Source organism: Corvus hawaiiensis, chromosome 6 (genome assembly GCF_020740725.1).
Source record: "Corvus hawaiiensis isolate bCorHaw1 chromosome 6, bCorHaw1.pri.cur, whole genome shotgun sequence".
Taxonomy (NCBI): Eukaryota; Metazoa; Chordata; class Aves; order Passeriformes; family Corvidae; genus Corvus; species Corvus hawaiiensis.
Window position 1 is genome coordinate 1,471,679 of NC_063218.1, and position 17,776 is coordinate 1,489,454.

General features: G+C 48.6%; 1 protein-coding gene across 3 annotated transcripts in view; it reads right to left on the reverse strand.

The window, feature by feature from the left end:
* The window catches only part of MDGA2 (MAM domain containing glycosylphosphatidylinositol anchor 2), a 233,286-nt gene that overhangs the window by 121,612 nt on the left and 93,898 nt on the right, over positions 1-17,776 (reverse strand). For all 3 annotated transcript variants that reach the window (XM_048307676.1, XM_048307674.1, XM_048307677.1), the window contains one exon: positions 3,693-3,889. In XM_048307676.1, coding sequence (XP_048163633.1) covers positions 3,693-3,889 — 197 coding nt within the window. The remainder of the gene's footprint in view (positions 1-3,692; positions 3,890-17,776) is intronic.

Below are 17,776 nucleotides of genomic sequence, written 5' to 3' on the forward strand. Positions count from 1 at the left end.
TCCACAAAATGGAAACAGCTTTTCCAGGGATTCTGCCTAAAGGCTTAGAGGTCTTCCCCCAAAGGATTTCCAAAGGATACAGGGAATATCAGCACTGGAAAGCCAGAGGGAATCTGGTTTGACAGAGTCCTTCAAGTAGCAAATTTTTCAGGATTATTTATCCAAGGTGCAATTTCCATGATGTAAAAAATCCCAAGGTACAAAATTCTTGTTTTCCTTTGAAAATGAGGTGCTGCTGGATCCTATTTTTAGCCAAGGAGCAGGGATGGAGCAGGGAGCTGAACAGGACATGGAATGGTGGATTCCTTCAAACACAGACAACAGAAAAGTGGGAAATGGGAAATGTGGGATTCCCCCTGCAAAGCTCCAAAAGAACGATGTGGAAGATGTTCATTATCCAGTGTCCTGATAAATCTGAACAACTTTACTGTAGGCTGAGCCTTAGGAACACATGGAATTATGTTTAACAATGTCACATGGATAAACTACCAAGGAATATCTAGGAAAAATATGGAAGTTTGAGAAAATGAATGTACAAAACCGGGAAAAAAAGAAATCCATAAAAAAACATCCAGCCGAGCAGGGAGGAAAAGAAACAGTCCTTGAAATCTTGGGGAGACTTTGGGAATATTGGCATTTTAGTGGTTTCTATGAACAACCCATCCCATGGAAACAATGGGATTAAAATTAAGGCCAAGCCTTGGGAAGGCTGCTCCCAAAGATCAAATTCCTGCTTTAAGAGGTTCCTCTGGAATAGGGAAGGGCCTGATCCAGGCTACCAAAGGCACGGAGTTCTGGAAGCACGGAGCAGCTACATCCCAGCAATTCCCTCCTTAGCTCCAAGTTGAACTTGGGCTGAACTCACAATGGAATTCTGGATCACGTCCCCAGCTCGCAGAGATTTATAAAAATGTATATATTTTCCTCATTGGTTGGGATAATTAGTCTAATTATGTCTAATTGCATAATTATTGTAAATACAGCAAATTTAATCTCGCGCTCAGGCTGTGCAATTCCAATGAGCGACGGGGAGGATGCAAACTCTCCGGGAAAAGAATCTCTGTCGAGATCTGGGATCTAGAAAGTTCATTTTTCCAACATTTTCGTGGATGAGGATGGGCAGGTTTCCTCCGTTTCTCTCCCATGGATGCGGGAATAAGTAGCTGATGTTTCTCATTGACTGAAAAATTGTGCTCCTGTTTAAGGAATTGATCTGGATATGCTCAGTTTTCCAGGTGCCTCCTGTGATTTAATTGCTGACAGGATTTTGGGATCATCCCAGAGTATGGACAAAAGCGGAAAGGGGGAATTCTGTCCCTCTGCCCCACTCAGGTGAGACCCCACCTGCAGAGCTGCTCCAGCCCTGGGGACAGAGCAGGACGTGGAGCTGCTGGAGAGAGGCCAGAGGAACCCATGGAGATGCTCCAGGGCTGGAGCCCCTCTGCTCTGAAGCCAGGCTGGGAGAGCTGGGAATGTTCACCTGGAGAAGGGAAGGATCCAGGGAGAGCTCAGAGCCCCTTGCAGGGCCTCAAGGGGCTCCAGGAGAGCTGCAGAGGGACTGGGGACAAGGCCTGGAGGGACAGGAGCCAGGGAATGGCTTCCCAGTGCCAGAGGGCAGGGCTGGATGGGAGATTGGGAATTGGGAATTGCTGGCTGGGAGGGTGGGGAGGGGCTGGGCTGGAATTGCCAGAGCAGCTGGGGCTGCCCCTGGATCCCTGGAGTGTCCAAGGCCAGGTTGGACAGGGTTGGAGCAGCCTGGGACAGTGGGAGGTGTCCCTGGGTTGGAACGGGATGAGCTTTAAGGTCCCTTCCCCACCAAACCATTCCAGGATTCTGTGATTACCAAAATAATAAAACCATCAGAAATACCAATCAACCTCTTTTTTGGGTAAAATATCTGAGAAATTTTGTTTCCCTTTCCATTTCATTTCACTTCCAAACTAAAATCCACCTTCAAATCCCTCAACAAAAAGATTCCCTCTCAAAATTCCCACCTCTTGATCCTCCGAAACCAAATCCCCTCTCTCCCTCTTCACATCAGCTCTCCCTGTTTGCATCCCTATCAGAAGATGAACTAATTAAGCATAAGATGTTGATGACTCTTGAACCTTTAATTACATCTTTTCCTCTCATAAACACGGAGCAGATCTTGCCTGCACGCATCCAGACCCTGCTAATTCCAGCTGCCCTCCAATAAATGGAGAAAGGTTATGGATAAGATTTGAATATCACCAGGACAATCTGATTTATTCATTAGTTAAACCCACTCGAAGATTTTAGGAAGGGTGATCTTAATAACCTAAAAAAAAATCTGATTTCATGTGACACATTTTAGTAGATGAATCCTTAGATTTTAGGGAAAGCAATCCTCAGCATTCCCATACTGGAATGTAAAATTTAAAAATCCACTCTCCCTTTTTAATTAAAACCTTTCAAAACTCCAGTTTACACTTGAGTCCAAGCAAAGCCCCAGATTTGCTAAACTGGCTCCGTTCATGTCAAATTCAAAATAATCTCATTACATTGAGGACACCAATAACTTGGCTCTCTGATTTAATTCCCATCTCTGCAAGGTTCCGGGCTCCACATTTCTCCGGAAAACACGGAGCTGTTGGAGCAATATAAAGCTGTCGAGTACAATAAAAAGCCACAAATGAAGGTGCTCTCAAATCATTAAGTGAAAATTATTTATGAAAGTCACAGTTGCTTTGTGCTCTGAACACCAAATTACCAGGCAGTTTTCACCTCTGTCTTTCCTTGCTATCACTTAGGATTTTCCAAAACAATTTTTCTCCTTTTTTTTTTTTTCTTTCTTTCTATTTTTTTTTTTTCCCAAACACCATCCCACACTTTTGGCCACAGACAATGGGATTTGCCACCTTTTTTTTCCCTGCCTCGGTGCAAATGTGTTCATGATAAATTAATCTCAGCTTATCTGACAGAGCCAGGCTTCCTTCGGGGCAGGGAGTGGGAGAGGGAAGATTTCGGAAAAGGTTTTATTTCCTTTTTTGCCACCTCATCTTTTAAGTGGGGAATTGTGAAACGAAACCTTATATTTAAAGATAAAAGAGGCAGAAAAAGGACTATAAAAACCAACACGGGGAGTTGCCATAGAATCTGGAATCAAGGAATTTTTAAGGTTGGAAAAGCCCTCCAAGATCATCAATTCCAACCGTCGACCACCACCAGGTTTTCCACTAATCCATGTCCTCAAGTGCCACATCCACACATTTTGGGAACACTTCCAAGGGTGGTAACTCTACCCCATCCCGATTCCAATGCTTTCCAACCCTTTCCATGAAGGAGCTTCTCCTAAAACTTAATCTAAACCTCCCCCGGCCTACATGAAGAGCTTTTAAGGCTGTAATTTAGGCTGTGTGTGGAATCGCGGCATTGGACCGGGAAGGATGAGGAAATAGGAGTCAAATCAGAGCTATGGAATTGTAGTACCCAATAAAAATCGCTTTAAAGTCTCTCCTGTAGATATCACTCCCTCATCATTTAATAATTTCTATTTTTACAAAAATTTAAACCTATTTTATGTTAGGAAGTCTTTTAACAACACCCGGGGGCGTTTGGATGGAGTGTTGTTATCCGGAGGCCATCCCCAGTCGTGCCCCCCCGCCAAACCCAGCGGGCAGATCCCATTACAAAGCCTCAAGATGGAAAAAATTCCCGATTTTCAGGCCTACCTGGGTAAAGAAGGGCTCGTAGATCTCCACTCCCTTGTCAGAGCCCTGCAGCAGCACCTCCTGGCCGCGGCGCCAGCTGTAGCGCACAGGTGGGTTGGAGTTGGCCACGCACCTGAGGAACACGGTCTTCTCATAGTAAAACTGCTCCTTGGCTTCCCCGATGCTCTGGTGGACCGTGACTATGGGATCATCCAAATCTGGGAAAAAAACAGGCAGGAAAAAACAAGATTAGGCCAGGCTTTAGTTGACTCGACAATACCGCGGTGCTGGGAATTTCCTGCGACGCCTCATAACAAGTCAAGAGTAAACAGGAGACAAAACAGCTCTAAAAGCCCCAAATTTTAGGAATTTTGCAGCAAAAGTCAGGTTTAGGATTTATTTCCTCGTCCCCAACTGGATCTCCTTCAAAACTCCCATTTTTAGGCAGAACAACAGCACCAATCTCATGCTAATGTCAATCATATTTCTATTATAGTTCGGTGATTACCGCGGTTTCGTCTGGTTCGCAGCTTTACTCCTTGTTGCTTCTAACTCTTTTCCACAAAATTATAAAGCTTTGGAAATAAATAGACAGCCTGATTTGCATCCAAATGGCAGGATCCAGGAGTCCGCGGATCATGTGCACGCAGCTGTTTGCTTTTAAAGCTGCAATTTAATACAGCAATTTAATGCAGATTCCCTGCTTTTAGTTACAGGCATTTAACTTCCAGCAGGTAAATTCATCCCAGGCTTCGGAACACATTTCTCTTGATTAAAATACAGATATCGGATAATTACTCCCACTGCAGCAGCTCCAAGAAAATGAGATGTCCACAACCAGGAATTTGCTTCCATAGGGAAAAAAATTATAATAGCCCTTGGAATATGGGGAGACCAAAGTAATTAATTTGCGCTTTACCCCACCAGGAAAAAGGAGATTCCTGGTCTGGGAGTTATTCTGAGCTTTCTTTGGAGGGATGATTTTATTGAGGAAAGAAAGAAATGGAACAAGGTCAAACAAGGAAAGGAAGGGATGTTTTTCCTAAGTGCTGGTCAAAACCACCCAACTTCCAAATGACCACTCTCACAGCTGGGAATTCCTTCCCAATATCCCATCTAACCTGGCCCTCTGGCAGTGGGAAGTTATTGCCCCTTGTCCTGTCCCTCCAACCCTGGAAACCAATGGTTTGGAATGGAAGGGACCTTAAATCCCACCCAGTGCCAGCCCTGCCATGGGCAGGGACACCTCCCACTGTCCCAGGCTGCTCCCAGCCCCAATGTCCAGCCTGGCCTTGGGCACTGCCAGGGATCCAGGGGCAGCCCCAGCTGCTCTGGCAATTCCAGCCCAGCCCCTGCCCACCCTCCCAGCCAGCAATTCCCAATTCCCAATCTCCCATCCAGCCCTGCCCTCTGGCACTGGGAAGCCATTCCCTGGCTCCTGTCCCTCCATCCCTTGTCCCCAGTCCCTCTGCAGCTCTCCTGGAGCCCCTTTAGGCACCCTCAGCTCTCCCTGGATCCTTCTCTTCTCCAGGTGAACGTTCCCAGCTCTCCCAGCCTGGCTCTGGAGCAGCTCCAGCCCTCAGAGCAGCTCTGTGATCTCCTCTCCAACAATTCCATGTTTTTCTTGTGCCAGGGGCCTGGATTCAGCATTCCAGCTGGGCCCTCCAAGCACACAGGAACACAACATTCTGTGTGCAACTCAGCCTTGGCTGCAACCATTCCAGAACCTTATCAGCACAGCTTGTTCCTTAAAATTCCTTAAAAACCCTTTGGATAGGAGCTAATTACTCCCTTATGCCAAACTTTAACCCCATTTTCGCAAAGTCTGGTGTGAGTAATTATCAAAACGTTGGTTCATCAGGTTTATTTGAGGCCAAAATTCAGTGAAATGGAGAACGAGGTTCTCAAATTTTCACGTGACCAAAAGGAACCAGTCAAAGGCACCCCCAAATCCCTCTGCAAAGGTGGAGAATCCCGGAATTGTTGAGGTTGAAAAGCCCCCCTGAGCTCACCAAATCCAACCATCAACCACCACCACACTCACGGCTAAACCACGGCCTCAAGAGCCACATCCACAACTGGCTGAACTTTTCCAGCGGTGCCCCTTCCACCCCTTCCCTGGGCAGCCTCTTCCAAAGCTTGACAATCCATGGAATTGTTAAGGGAAGAACTTTGTTAATAAAATAAATAGATTAGAACGCATCAAAATTCCACGTGGAAAAGCAAATTCCAGGAAAAAAAGACCCAATCTAAACACTAAAAATTCATCTAAAGACTAAAAATTCGTCTTTAGCTGCTCCATTTCTATTTGCATAAGAAGAGTGAAGCTGGAGAGCCTCTCGATTAATTATGAAACAAAACCTGTTCCAAAAATTCCCGACAATTCCAGCAATAATACCTCGTAATGGGGCACAGATTTTAAGGAAATGTTACCTTCGTCCTCACCTCCAAAACATTTAACTTAAGATCACAGGAGCAAATTATGGATCTGCTGCTCCAAATTAGGATGGCATTTCCTAATGAGGTTTCAGTGCTGTTCTAAAGGTTATTTTAAATCACAGCAGCATCTGAAAAGGGTTGAGAGTGCTCAGAAATTCTGGCTTCTCCTCATGAAGTAGAAAAAAAAGAGGAGAAAATGAACTCGCTTCAGTTTTTAGGGTCGAACACCTAAACTCTGTTTCCGGAGTTTTGATGGAGAACAGAACGTTTCCCACATTGATTTCCAGGTTATCCCTATTAAAGCACATCCCTGGATGGCAAACAAGAAGCCATGAGCTCCATCACGGAGTCCAGGGATGCTCCTCCAAGCTCTGACCCTTGGGTGAAGGTGAATCCTTGGATGGAAGACCTGAGAGTACCAAATCTGAGCTCAGCTTCATTTTCATGAAGTTATTCAAGACAAACCACAGGAAATCCCTCAAAACCTGGAACCAGAACTGAAACCAGGACTGAAACCAGGACTGAAACCACCTCCATCCCTGGCTGCAAGAGCAGGAGAGCTGTTTCCAGGGAAAAATGCCTTCTTTTCCAACCCATCCTCATGCGACAACTTCCGGACTGCCCTGTCCAGCTCCAGACATGGAGAAACTGGAGCAATGCAGGGGAGGCCACCGAGCTGACCAGAGGCCATCCAGATTCTGGGGCAGTGGGGTTTGGCCATCCTGGAGAAGGCTGGATGAAGGGAAAATCCAATTTCTGTCTTCAAATGCCAACCAGGGACTTCTGGAGAAGATGAAGACAAAGGACAAGCCAGGATGAAGAGCAGATGGAATTTCTGTCTTTAAATTGCCACCAGGAGGTTCTGGAGAAGACGAAAAACTTTTCTTGGAAGTGCAGAGGAAGGGACTATGAGCCAAGAGGTCTGAGCTGTATCAAGAGAAATTCCACCTGGATAAAAGGAAAACAAATTCCCTGGGCAATCGGACAAGTGTCCAGAGGGTCCATGGGATACTTGGAGACATCCAAAGCTTGGCTGGACACAGACCTGAGCAATCTGATCTTGAAGGTGGCCCTGTTTGAGCAGGGGGTTGGACAAGAGGTCATTTTAGATGGATGATTCCTAATTACTCCATGATTCCAGGAGCTGTGATGTCATCACCTGCTTGTCCAATCTGTTCTCTTGGAACAGGTCCATGCTGGATCATGGAAACTTGGGATGGTTTGGGTTGGAGGAGATCTTAAGGATCATCCAGTGCCACCCCTGCCATGGGCAGGGACACTTCCCACTGTCCCAGGCTGCTCCAACCTGGCCTGGCACACTGCCAGGGATCCAGGGGCAGCCACAGCTGCTCTGGAAATTCTGTTCCAGCTCCTCCCCACCCTCCCAGCCAGCAATTCCCAGTTCCCAATCTCCCATCCAGCCCTGCCCTCTGGCACTGGGAAGCCATTCCCTGGCTCCTGTCCCTCCAGGCCTTGTCCCCAGTCCCTCTCCAGCTAATCCCCTCCAAGCAGGCACTGAACTATGGCAAGGGATGGATTTTGATAGGAATATCAGGAAAGCTCCAAGAAATCCAAGTTGGGAATGGAGCTGCAGCAAAGCCTCTGCCAAAGCATTTCATAATGGTCAATTAATGGAAAATTCGCACTGCAGAACCTGATGGAATTTTTTCCAACGGCAGTGCTGGAAAGATCCCGATGGCTGCAGCAAAGCAAAAGCAGCAGCACTACCAGGAGAGCAAAGAATGCTCCCAATTGTTGGGAGATTTCCCTGAATATTCCTGCTGTCGGGAAGGGCCGCACAAATGTGTGACTGGGGGTGGTTACATAAAGCTGGGCTTTGCTCAGGCCATGTGAGAGCTGGAAAATAGAAGAAGCAGGAAAAATATGGGTTTTGGACAAGGGATTCTGCAGGGATGTTCCAGGGGATGATGAAACTCCAAAATTCCCTGCCTTTAGGCAGGTTGTTTAAAGGCACCTGATCCCAATGCTCATGGAAGCTCTCCAGAATTCCGGCTTCAGTTCCAATTGAATCAGCACTGATTGAGATTCAATTTTCTACACAGATTTTAAAACCCCCTACTCAAAGCTCGGTGCCTGTGGGTGGCTGGGGGTGGCTGTTCTTTCCCAGCAGCACGGGAATATTCCAGGGCTTGGAAATCTGCGAGGAATGGGAAGGGCTTGGAATGGTCATTGGTGTTTTAAGGAACAAGCTGTGCTGATAAGGTTCTGGAATGGTTGCAGCCAAGGCTGAGTTGCACACGGAATGCTGTGTTCCTGTGTGCTTGGAGGGCCCAGCTGGAACACTGAGTCCAGAACCCCAGCACAAGGAAAACATGGAATTGTTGGAGAGGAGATCACAGAGCTGGAGGCCCTCTGCTCTGGAGCCAGGCTGGGAGAGCTGGGAATGTTCACCTGGAGAAGGGAAAGCTCCAGGCAGAGCTCAGAGCCCCTTGCAGGGCCTCAAGGGGCTCCATGAGAGCTGCAGAGGGACTGGGGACAAGGCCTGGAGGGACAGGAGCCAGGGAATGGCTTCCCAGTGCCAGAGGGCAGGGCTGGATGGGAGATTGGGAATTGGGAATTGCTGGCTGGGAGGGTGGGGAGGGGCTGGGCTGGAATTGCCAGAGCAGCTGGGGCTGCCCCTGGATCCCTGGCAGTGCCCAAGGCCAGGCTGGACATTGGGGCTGGGAGCAGCCTGGGACAGTGGGAGGTGTCCCTGCCATGGCAGGGGTGGGATGGGATGAACTTTGAGGTCCCTCCCAACCCAAACCATTCCAGAGTCAATAATTTCAAAAACTACACAAAAATAAACGAAGAGGAAAAAGAAAGATTTAACCTTGGGAAGCTCAACAAGATGAATCTCTTTGCTGTTTTACAAGAAGGAAAAAAAATACCCCCGAATTTTCATTTTGGGTTGATGAAATTATGAAGAGTCAACAGATTAATCACTCTTTAAATAAAACTGAAGTCGTGGGCGCGGCTACGTCGTTAAAATCTGTTAATCAAACTGAAAATAATTACAGAAAGATGTTTCCCACAGAGGTTTGTGCCACCATCAGGTTCGATTTCTCAGGCTTTAATCTCTGAATTGAACCAAACGCTCCCCAAAACCCAGGTGGGCCAGGCATGGTAAACACTGGTTTGGAAGAATTCCCCTCACACACCCCTAAGCTCTCGAACAAATGGGAAGCTCAACCTAACCTGCTCAAAACAGCTCTAATCCGAATTCCCCGGGAATTGCATCCGGATGGCGGAGTGGAAGGTGCACAGAGTGTGGCAGATGCTGTTAAAATCCTCCCTGTGCAGAATTCCAAAGGCATTGAGCTGTCTGGGAGTGGGAAACACGGATCATGCCCACAGCCCTCACCTGAGCTCTGGGACTGTCACACGCGCCAACAGCACGGCAGGATCCAGGCTGGATTTGCTGGATCATCTCCTCTCAGCTGCTGGGCCTGCACAGTTTGCTGATTTCATTTGTTAATTAGCTGCCTTTGTCTTCAGATGTTCGAAGCAGGCGGGATAAGAATAAAACACATCTGGGAAAGGGATGGGAACGGCTTCATCCCGGCGGGCAGAGCGGAGACAGCGGTGACGCATCGCTGAGCTGGGAGTTATTCAGCTCCTAAATTATCCTTAAATGTAAAACTCCCGTGCTTTCCAAGCTATTTTTCCTCCTTGGCCCAGCACAAGCTTTCAACCATGGAATTATTGAGGTTGGGAAAGAATTTAGGATCATTGAGTCCAAGCTGTGTCCGATGCCCACTTGTTCCCAGCCCAGAGCACTGAGTGACAAGGCCACCACTGCCCCATGGCCCCAAGTGCCACATCCACATGGATTTGAAATCCCTCCAGGGATGGGGACTCCACCCTGTACCTGTGCCAGGGCTGGACAACCTAATTAGGGAAGAAATTTTCCCAACTGTCCAATCTAAACCTCACAGAATCCCTGAGGCTGGAAAAGCCCTCCCAGCCCATCGAGTGCCAGCTGTGCCCGATGCCCACCTTGTCCCCAGCCCAGAGCTCTGAGTGCCACCTCCAGGAATTCCTGGGACACCTCCAGGGCTGGGCACTCCAAACCTCCCTGGGCAGCCCCTGCCAAGGCCTGAGCACCCTTTCCATGGGGAAATTCCTGCTGCTGTCCACCCTGAGCCTGCCCTGGCCCAGCCTGAGGCCGTTCCCTCTCCTCCTGTCCCTGTTCCCTGCCAGCAGAGCCCGACCCCCCCGGCTGCCCCCTCCTGTCAGGGACTTGTGCAGAGCCACAAGGTCCCCCCTGAGCCTCCTTTTCCCCAGGCTGAGCCCCTTTCCCAGCTCCCTCAGCCGCTCCTGGGGCTCCAGCCCCTTCCCAGCTCCCTCAGCTGCTCCTCATCAGATTTACTTTCAGTAATTCACAGAATCATGGAATGGTTTGGGTTGGAAGGGACCTTAAAGCTTATTCCATTCCCACCCCTGCCATGGGTAGGGACACCTCCCACTGTCCCAGGCTGCTCCAAACCCTGTCCAGCTTGGCCTTGGACACTTCCAGGGATCCAGGGGCAGCCACAGCTTCTTTATCAGGGCAGCTTTGAAGTGCTTAGTGTGGGATATAAAGCACAAAAATTCAATTAATTTCTCTATTTCTTGCATCTTACAGAAAGGATAACGAGCTCTCCTGCTCTCCATCCCTTCGTGTGTCCAGTGTGGACACACAACAGCTCTAACCAAGCTGGAAAGACAGGGATTGAGTTATTCCCAGCTCCATGTGAGCTATTTTTCCCTCTCCAACCCTTTCAAAGAGATTTATTCTGCATCTGCAGTGCTGCATGTGCAGAACAGCCCCAGCACTGCAAACAAGCAGCATTTCCAGCTGCTGGAAGGAAGCAAATGTTCCCTCCTTGTTCCCACGATGGAGAGCGTGACCCCAGGAGCCCCCTGAGGAGCTTCCATCGATTTCCAATAGAATTTCAGGAGGATCAGAGCCGTGCCAGGAGGCTGTTAACACACTCCAACACAAAAGGACAAAGCAAAAGACCTCAGTAGTCAACAATCCCCACACAACTCCAGCCTGTGATGCTTTCCTGAGGGTTCAGGTTACAACAAAATTCCGAAAGGAAAAATACAATGAGCTCTCGGTGATGGGATTTCATGGCGAAAATGTTTTCTCCACTCTGTTAATGAGGTTATAAATGCACCTGGTTGAAACTTGCTCCTATGAGCACGTCCTGGTGACATCAGGGGGATGGCACAAGGGGTGCAGCACTACAGGAGGGTTTTCCTTCTCCAAGGGCACCAAACGGAGCCAATTCCAATTGTTTCTGAGGCTGGATTAGCATTGGAATTCCTGGGGAGCAGACAGGTTTGGCATGTCCAGGACTAACAGAACAAACAGCAACATCCACGACAATGCTGGACTTCCACAGGGATGGGAGCAGCCCTGAGGAGAAGGATTGGGAGTGTTGAGGGGTGAGAGGCTGGACGTGACCTGGAATTGTGCCCTGGGCTGATCCTGCAGTGTGGGAAGCAGGAAAAGTGGGATTCTGCCCCTCTGCCCTGCTCAGGTGAGATCCCACCTGCCGAGCTGCCCCAGCCCTGGGGACAGAACAGGACATGGAGCTGCTGGAAAGAGTCCAGAGGAATCCATGGAGATGCTCCAAGGGCTGGAGCCCCTCTGCTCTGGAGCCAGGCTGGGAGAGCTGGGGGTGCTCATCTGGAGAGGAGAAGGATCCAGGGAGAGCTCCGAGCCCCTTGCAGGGCCTAAAGGGGCTCCAAGAGAGCTGCAGAGGGACTGGGGACAAGGCCTGGAGGGACAGGAGCCAGGGAATGGCTTCCCAGTGCCAGAGGGCAGGGCTGGATGGGAGATTGGGAATTGGGAATTGCTGGCTGGGAGGGTGGGCAGGGGCTGGGCTGGAATTGCCAGAGCAGCTGGGGCTGCCCCTGGATCCCTGGCAGTGCCCAAGGCCAGGCTGGACATTGGGGCTTGGAGCAGCCTGGGACAGTGGGAGGTGGCCCTGCCATGGCAGGGGCTGAACAAGATGATCTTTAAGTCTCATTCCATCCCAAAACATTCCATGATTCCATTATTCCTCGCACATATGCACAGATGGGAAAGGATCAGTGGATTTTCTAAACCAGTGGATTTTCCCAACCAATGGATTTTCCCAATCACCAGGAATCAGAAGCTCACACAGAATGAGGCACATCCATGAATTCCCAGCAGAGGTTCCCAGCACCAGAGTGCCCCAGCATGGTCTGAAACACTGGAAAAGTCCTGGAATAGTGGGAATTTCTGGGATCACTGTGCAGGAAGTATTGAATTTACTCCCACACTCAGAATCAGTGACCCGAGTACAGGATCCTAACCTAGTCTCATGTGTTTTTAAACAGCATTAAATAATTAAAGGTCAATGAAAAAAAATTAATGAAAGGGCAAAGAAAAGACCAAAAGGAAAACAATTCCACACTGGAAAAATAATTCAGGATCTGAGTTTGCTGGAGAAGACATAACGAGCACAAAACACTGAATTTCCCCAAAAAGAACAGTGAATAATTTAAATTATATTTATATTATATAAATTATTATTGGCTGTAAGCACCTCAGGAGGGAAAACAGGACAAAAGAGCTCTTTTGGCTCCAGGGAATATAAATGTAAGGAATAAGAATCGCTGGAAATGGAAATTCGGTTTGGGGAAGAACCAGACTAATTTTTCTTGGAAAAGGAAGCAGCTGAACAGAGGAGCTTGGGCTGAGAAAGGATTCCTCAAAGCTCCACGATCAGATGATTTTTCATGGAAAAAAAAATGTCATTACATTGATTTTTAATAGAGCAGCAAAGAAAAAAATCAACCCTAAGAACCAGACAGAGCCATGAGATAAAAGAGGTCGAACTCAACCGGAGTCGCGGTCAATCCGAAGATGAAATTCCGTGGAAAAAATGCAATCAGAGTTGATTAAAAAATCCCAGATCATTATCATTAAATCAAGTGCACTCGAATCAAGACATGGAGCAATTGAAAGCTTCTTTTCATCCCACTTGCATCAGGCTCTTCCAGAGTTCGCTTTGGATCCCCACCGTGCTGGAAAATCCAGATGGACCCGGAGCACCCACAAAAAAATGTGGAATAAACAAGATTTAAAACCACTCCGGCACTGCAGGGACTGGGTTTTTTACAGCAATTTTGGGTTATTAATTCCCTCTGTACCTGTATAATTTTTCCATTAAAAAAAAAGCAGGAAAAATGGATTTCCCAAGCCAGGAAAAACAGGCGTTGATGCCAAAGGCCACCTGACGTGCTCGACGTGGAATAATTGTTACAAATTGGAAGTATTAACACCTTAAGTCAGTAATTATTGGTTTCATAATCCCAAACCTAATTAATGCTCGTTCCTCCACTTTCTAAAGGACAGAAACTTAATTTTGTGGAATTAATGAACAACAAACTGGGTTAGGAAAGTCTGGTTTTAGAGCACATCCATCTCCGCTTAGTGAAATTTTTCCAGAGGCTCCTTACAAGGTTTAAATAAATCCCTGTTCAAAGTGAAATTCTGAATTAATTGAGTGTAAATAATGAGCAGGGGCTCCTGGTAAGACCCCATTGCTCTCTCCCTGCCTTATTCTGGATTTTAAATGGTCTAAAAGGAGAATAAAAAATATTTGCATAGAGAAAAATAGAAATATAAGCTGATTATTCCTTCATTTATAATAAACAAGGGAGTGCAGAGGGGGTGGTGGGGATGATCTGAGGGTTGGAGCACTGCTCCTGTGAGGAAAGGTTGGGAGAATTGGGATTGTTTACATGGAAAAGGCTCCAGGGAAAGCTCCGAGCCCCTTGCAGGGCCTAAAGGGGCTCCAGAAGAGCTGCAGAGGGACTGGGGACAAGGCCTGGAGGGACAGGAGCCAGGGAATGGCTTCCCAGTGCCAGAGGGCAGGGCTGGATGGGAGATTGGGAATTGGGAATTGCTGGCTGGGAGGGTGGGCAGGGGCTGGGCTGGAATTGCCAGAGCAGCTGGGGCTGCCCCTGGATCCCTGGCAGTGCCCAAGGCCAGGCTGGACATTGGGGCTGGGAGCAGCCTGGGACAGTGGGAGGTGTCCCTGCAGGGACTGGATGGGATTTAGGGTCCCTTCAGCCCCAAAGCATTCCTTGATTCCACGACAACAAAAAGTGCCAGGTTTCCTCCCTCCTATCCTGTTTCTCTTCCAAAGCTCCCATTTATTTTCCAGCCCTAAACTCTTTCCCATTAAAAAAGTCAGAGCAGGAACCTCTCCAGTGCTGCCCTACAATCCCTGCTTGAAAAGAAGATCCCTCTTCTCCTCAGCCTGACTCCAGAAGAATATAAAATCCACATTTCAGGGAAGAGGAATAATAGGAAAAACCGGGACTAGAGGCCATAAATAACAGTGAACGGATGAGGAAAAAAGGAGGAAATCTGTGGAAGGAACTCTATGGAGGCAAATGAAGATGACAAATCAAAGCAAAGTGTAGCAAAGAGGAAAATCAACCTGCCCAGAATATTTAGAGCCAGGCCTAAACCCAGACAAGTGAAGTCTTTCTGCTGACTGGATGGAATTCCCAGCCAGCCCATTCCAGGAACAGAGGGTAAAATCCCATCCAGCTTGGAAAAGACCTTCAGGGAGTCATCTAAACGCCATCCATGGCAATGCTGCTCCTCAGTTCAGCACAAATCCAACACAAAATGTTCTTTCGGGATGGAAATGCAGCAGAATTCCAAGGAGCAGCCAAGACTTTCCTCCTTGGAGAATTGCATTAGCCTGCCCATGTGCCAAGCCTTCCTTTCCCAAAGTCTACCAAGCTGAAATTCCAATGAGGATTAAGATCCCAAGGATAATTAACGGCCAGAACTTCATAAAAATTGGTGTGGGGAAAAAGTGGGCACTGGAGCAAGGCTGGATAAACATGGATGCTCTCCAGAGCCTGGAATCACGGAGTCCTACAGAGAGAGAGGGGGCTGGAGAGGGAGGATGAGGAAAAATCTGTCCGAATCAGCATTTTATTAATTTTGCTATTCTAATTATCCCAAATAATTTAGAGTCATGCAAGCGGAGGATCTTCAAATTCTTCCCTGTGAGGGTGGGGAGGGATTGCAATGGAATTCCCAGAGAAGTTGTGGCTGCTCCATCCCTGGAAGCATCCAAGACCAAGTTGGAGCAACCTGGGATAGTGGAAGGTGCCTCTCTGCTCTGGAGCCAGGCTGGGAGAGCTGGGAATGTTTACCTGGAGAAGGAGGGAAGGACACAGGGAGAGCTCCGAGCCCCTTGCAGGGCCTCAAGGGGCTCCAGGAGAGCTGGAGAGGGACTGGGGACAAGGCCTGGAGGGACAGGAGCCAGGGAATGGCTTCCCAGTGCCAGAGGGCAGGGCTGGATGGGAGATTGGGAATTGGGAATTGCTGGCTGGGAGGGTGGGGAGGGGCTGGGCTGGAATTGCCAGAGCAGCTGGGGCTGCCCCTGGATCCCTGGCAGTGCCCAAGGCCAGGCTGGACATTGGGGCTGGGAGCAGCCTGGGACGGTGGGAGGTGTCCCTGCCCATGGCAGGGGGTGGCACTGGATGGGATTTAAGATCCAACCTAAATCATTCCATGATTTTATCGAATGCAAAAGGGACAAAGAGCAAAATCTCTTCACTGAAGGAGCGGCCGGGCATTGGAAGAGACTCCCCAGGGAAGTGGTGGAATCATCATCCCTGGAAATGTCCCAAAAGCAAGTAGACACCTCCCAGCGCGATTTAGTAATTTTGGTGGATTCGAAGGTTGAAGTTGAAGATCTCAAAGGTCTTTCCAACCTTTATTTTCCCATAATTCCACATTCCCAGTGAGACCACCCACACCAAACCTCTCCTCACCTTCAGGAGAAGCTGCCTCCCAGAACAAACCCCACACAGGAAATTTTCCAGGGATTGGCAGGAGCTGAGTATTCCAGTCAGGAACAGCACATTTAAGCCTTAAACTCAGCTCTTTATAAAAACCAGGCCTATTTCCGTGAGTGTTTATAGATCCCTATAAACAGAGGGAATTTTGGAGCCATTAAGAGAAGCTGTCTTTGCACTCCAGGGATATTTACGGCATCAATTATCCCGAATTTCATCTGACACGAGCTCGTCTCAGGCTGATCTAACCACAGCTATTAGAGCCAGCTTTAATTTAGGAAAGGAACAGCATAAAAGGCATCCAAATAACCTCATGGCACTTTTCCTGGAGTTTGTTCCAGGAAGAAAAGAAAATCCGCATCCACAGCCAGGTAACACCATGGAATTAAGGCTCTGGAATTAATTGGGAGCTTTATCCCTGAGTTAAAAATTCCTAATGTCAGGAGGATTCTGAGGAGCAAATTCTGCAAGGAATTTCCTCAGCTCTTCGGGGTTAATTAAACATCATCAACATGGAAATAAAAATATTCCCTGGCTCAAGCTAATGGCAATTCTGCAATTCCATTCCTCCAGGCATGGTTAATTCTCACGTGGAATTTGCCCCAGCAGGGTTGGGATTAATCAGGATGGATCAATCAGATATTTTAGTGGGTGATTGAAGGGTTTTGGGGTTTGGACACCCAGAACCAGCAAGGTGGGAATGCATGGACGCTCTGATTCCTGCTGACCTTGACCATTCCCACGACTCCCAGTTTTCTGCCTGCTCTTGTCATCAATTTTCTACTTGAGTAAAAATTGTCTGTGAGTCTTAAAATCACAGGGTCAAAGAATCCTGGAATGGTTTGGGTTGGAAAAACCTTCAATCCAATCCCATTCCCACCCCTGCCACGGCAGGGACACCTCCCACTGTCCCAGGCTGCTCCCAGCCCCAATGTCCAGCCTGGCCTTGGGCACTGCCAGGGATCCAGGGGCAGCCCCAGCTGCTCTGGCAATTCCAGCCCAGCCCCTGCCCACCCTCCCAGCCAGCAATTCCCAATTCCCAATCTCCCATCCAGCCCTGCCCTCTGGCACTGGGAAGCCATTCCCTGGCTCCTGTCCCTCCAGGCCTTGTCCCCAGTCCCTCTCCAGCTCTCCTGGAGCCCCTTGAGGCCCTGCAAGGGGCTCGGAGCTCTCCCTGGATCCTTCTCCTCTCCAGGTGAACACCCCCAGCTCTCCCAGACTGGCTCCAGAGCAGAGGGGCTCCAGCCCTGGGAGCAGCTCCATGGATTCCTCTGGACTCTTTCCAGCAGCTCCCTGTGCTCATCCCCTCCCACAGACACTCCCGTGCTCCCAACATGCGACTTTTTAGAGGAAAATGGGTGGGGGAACGACCATGGAGCACTGGGAATGGGGAAGGGAATTCTTAGCTGGACCTTCCAGCTGCTCCTGACATCGCTCCCTGTCCTTCCCAGCCTTCCCCATCCGAAGAAGCTGGAAAAACTGGATTGAAATTGCAGGGATGAGGAGGAGGAGGAGGTAATGCTTCCTCATGGAGAGCCGGTTTTGCCTGAGGGAGAGCATTTTTTCCTCTCTTGGAATGCTAAAAAGGCTCCTGAGGTTCCCTCATGCTGCACCCCTGGTGTGGGGCCACGTGTGTCTGGCACAAAATGTGGGGAATTTTGGATGGAAAAATATTTTAAAATGGGATTTTTACCCTAATTCCACTGGTTTAATCACCACATGAGACCACAGAGAGGATTTCGAGGGAGCTGTTTTAGGCATCAAACATTGGGGGTAAAAGTGAAATTGGGGTTTTCTGGTGAGTCCTAAACCTG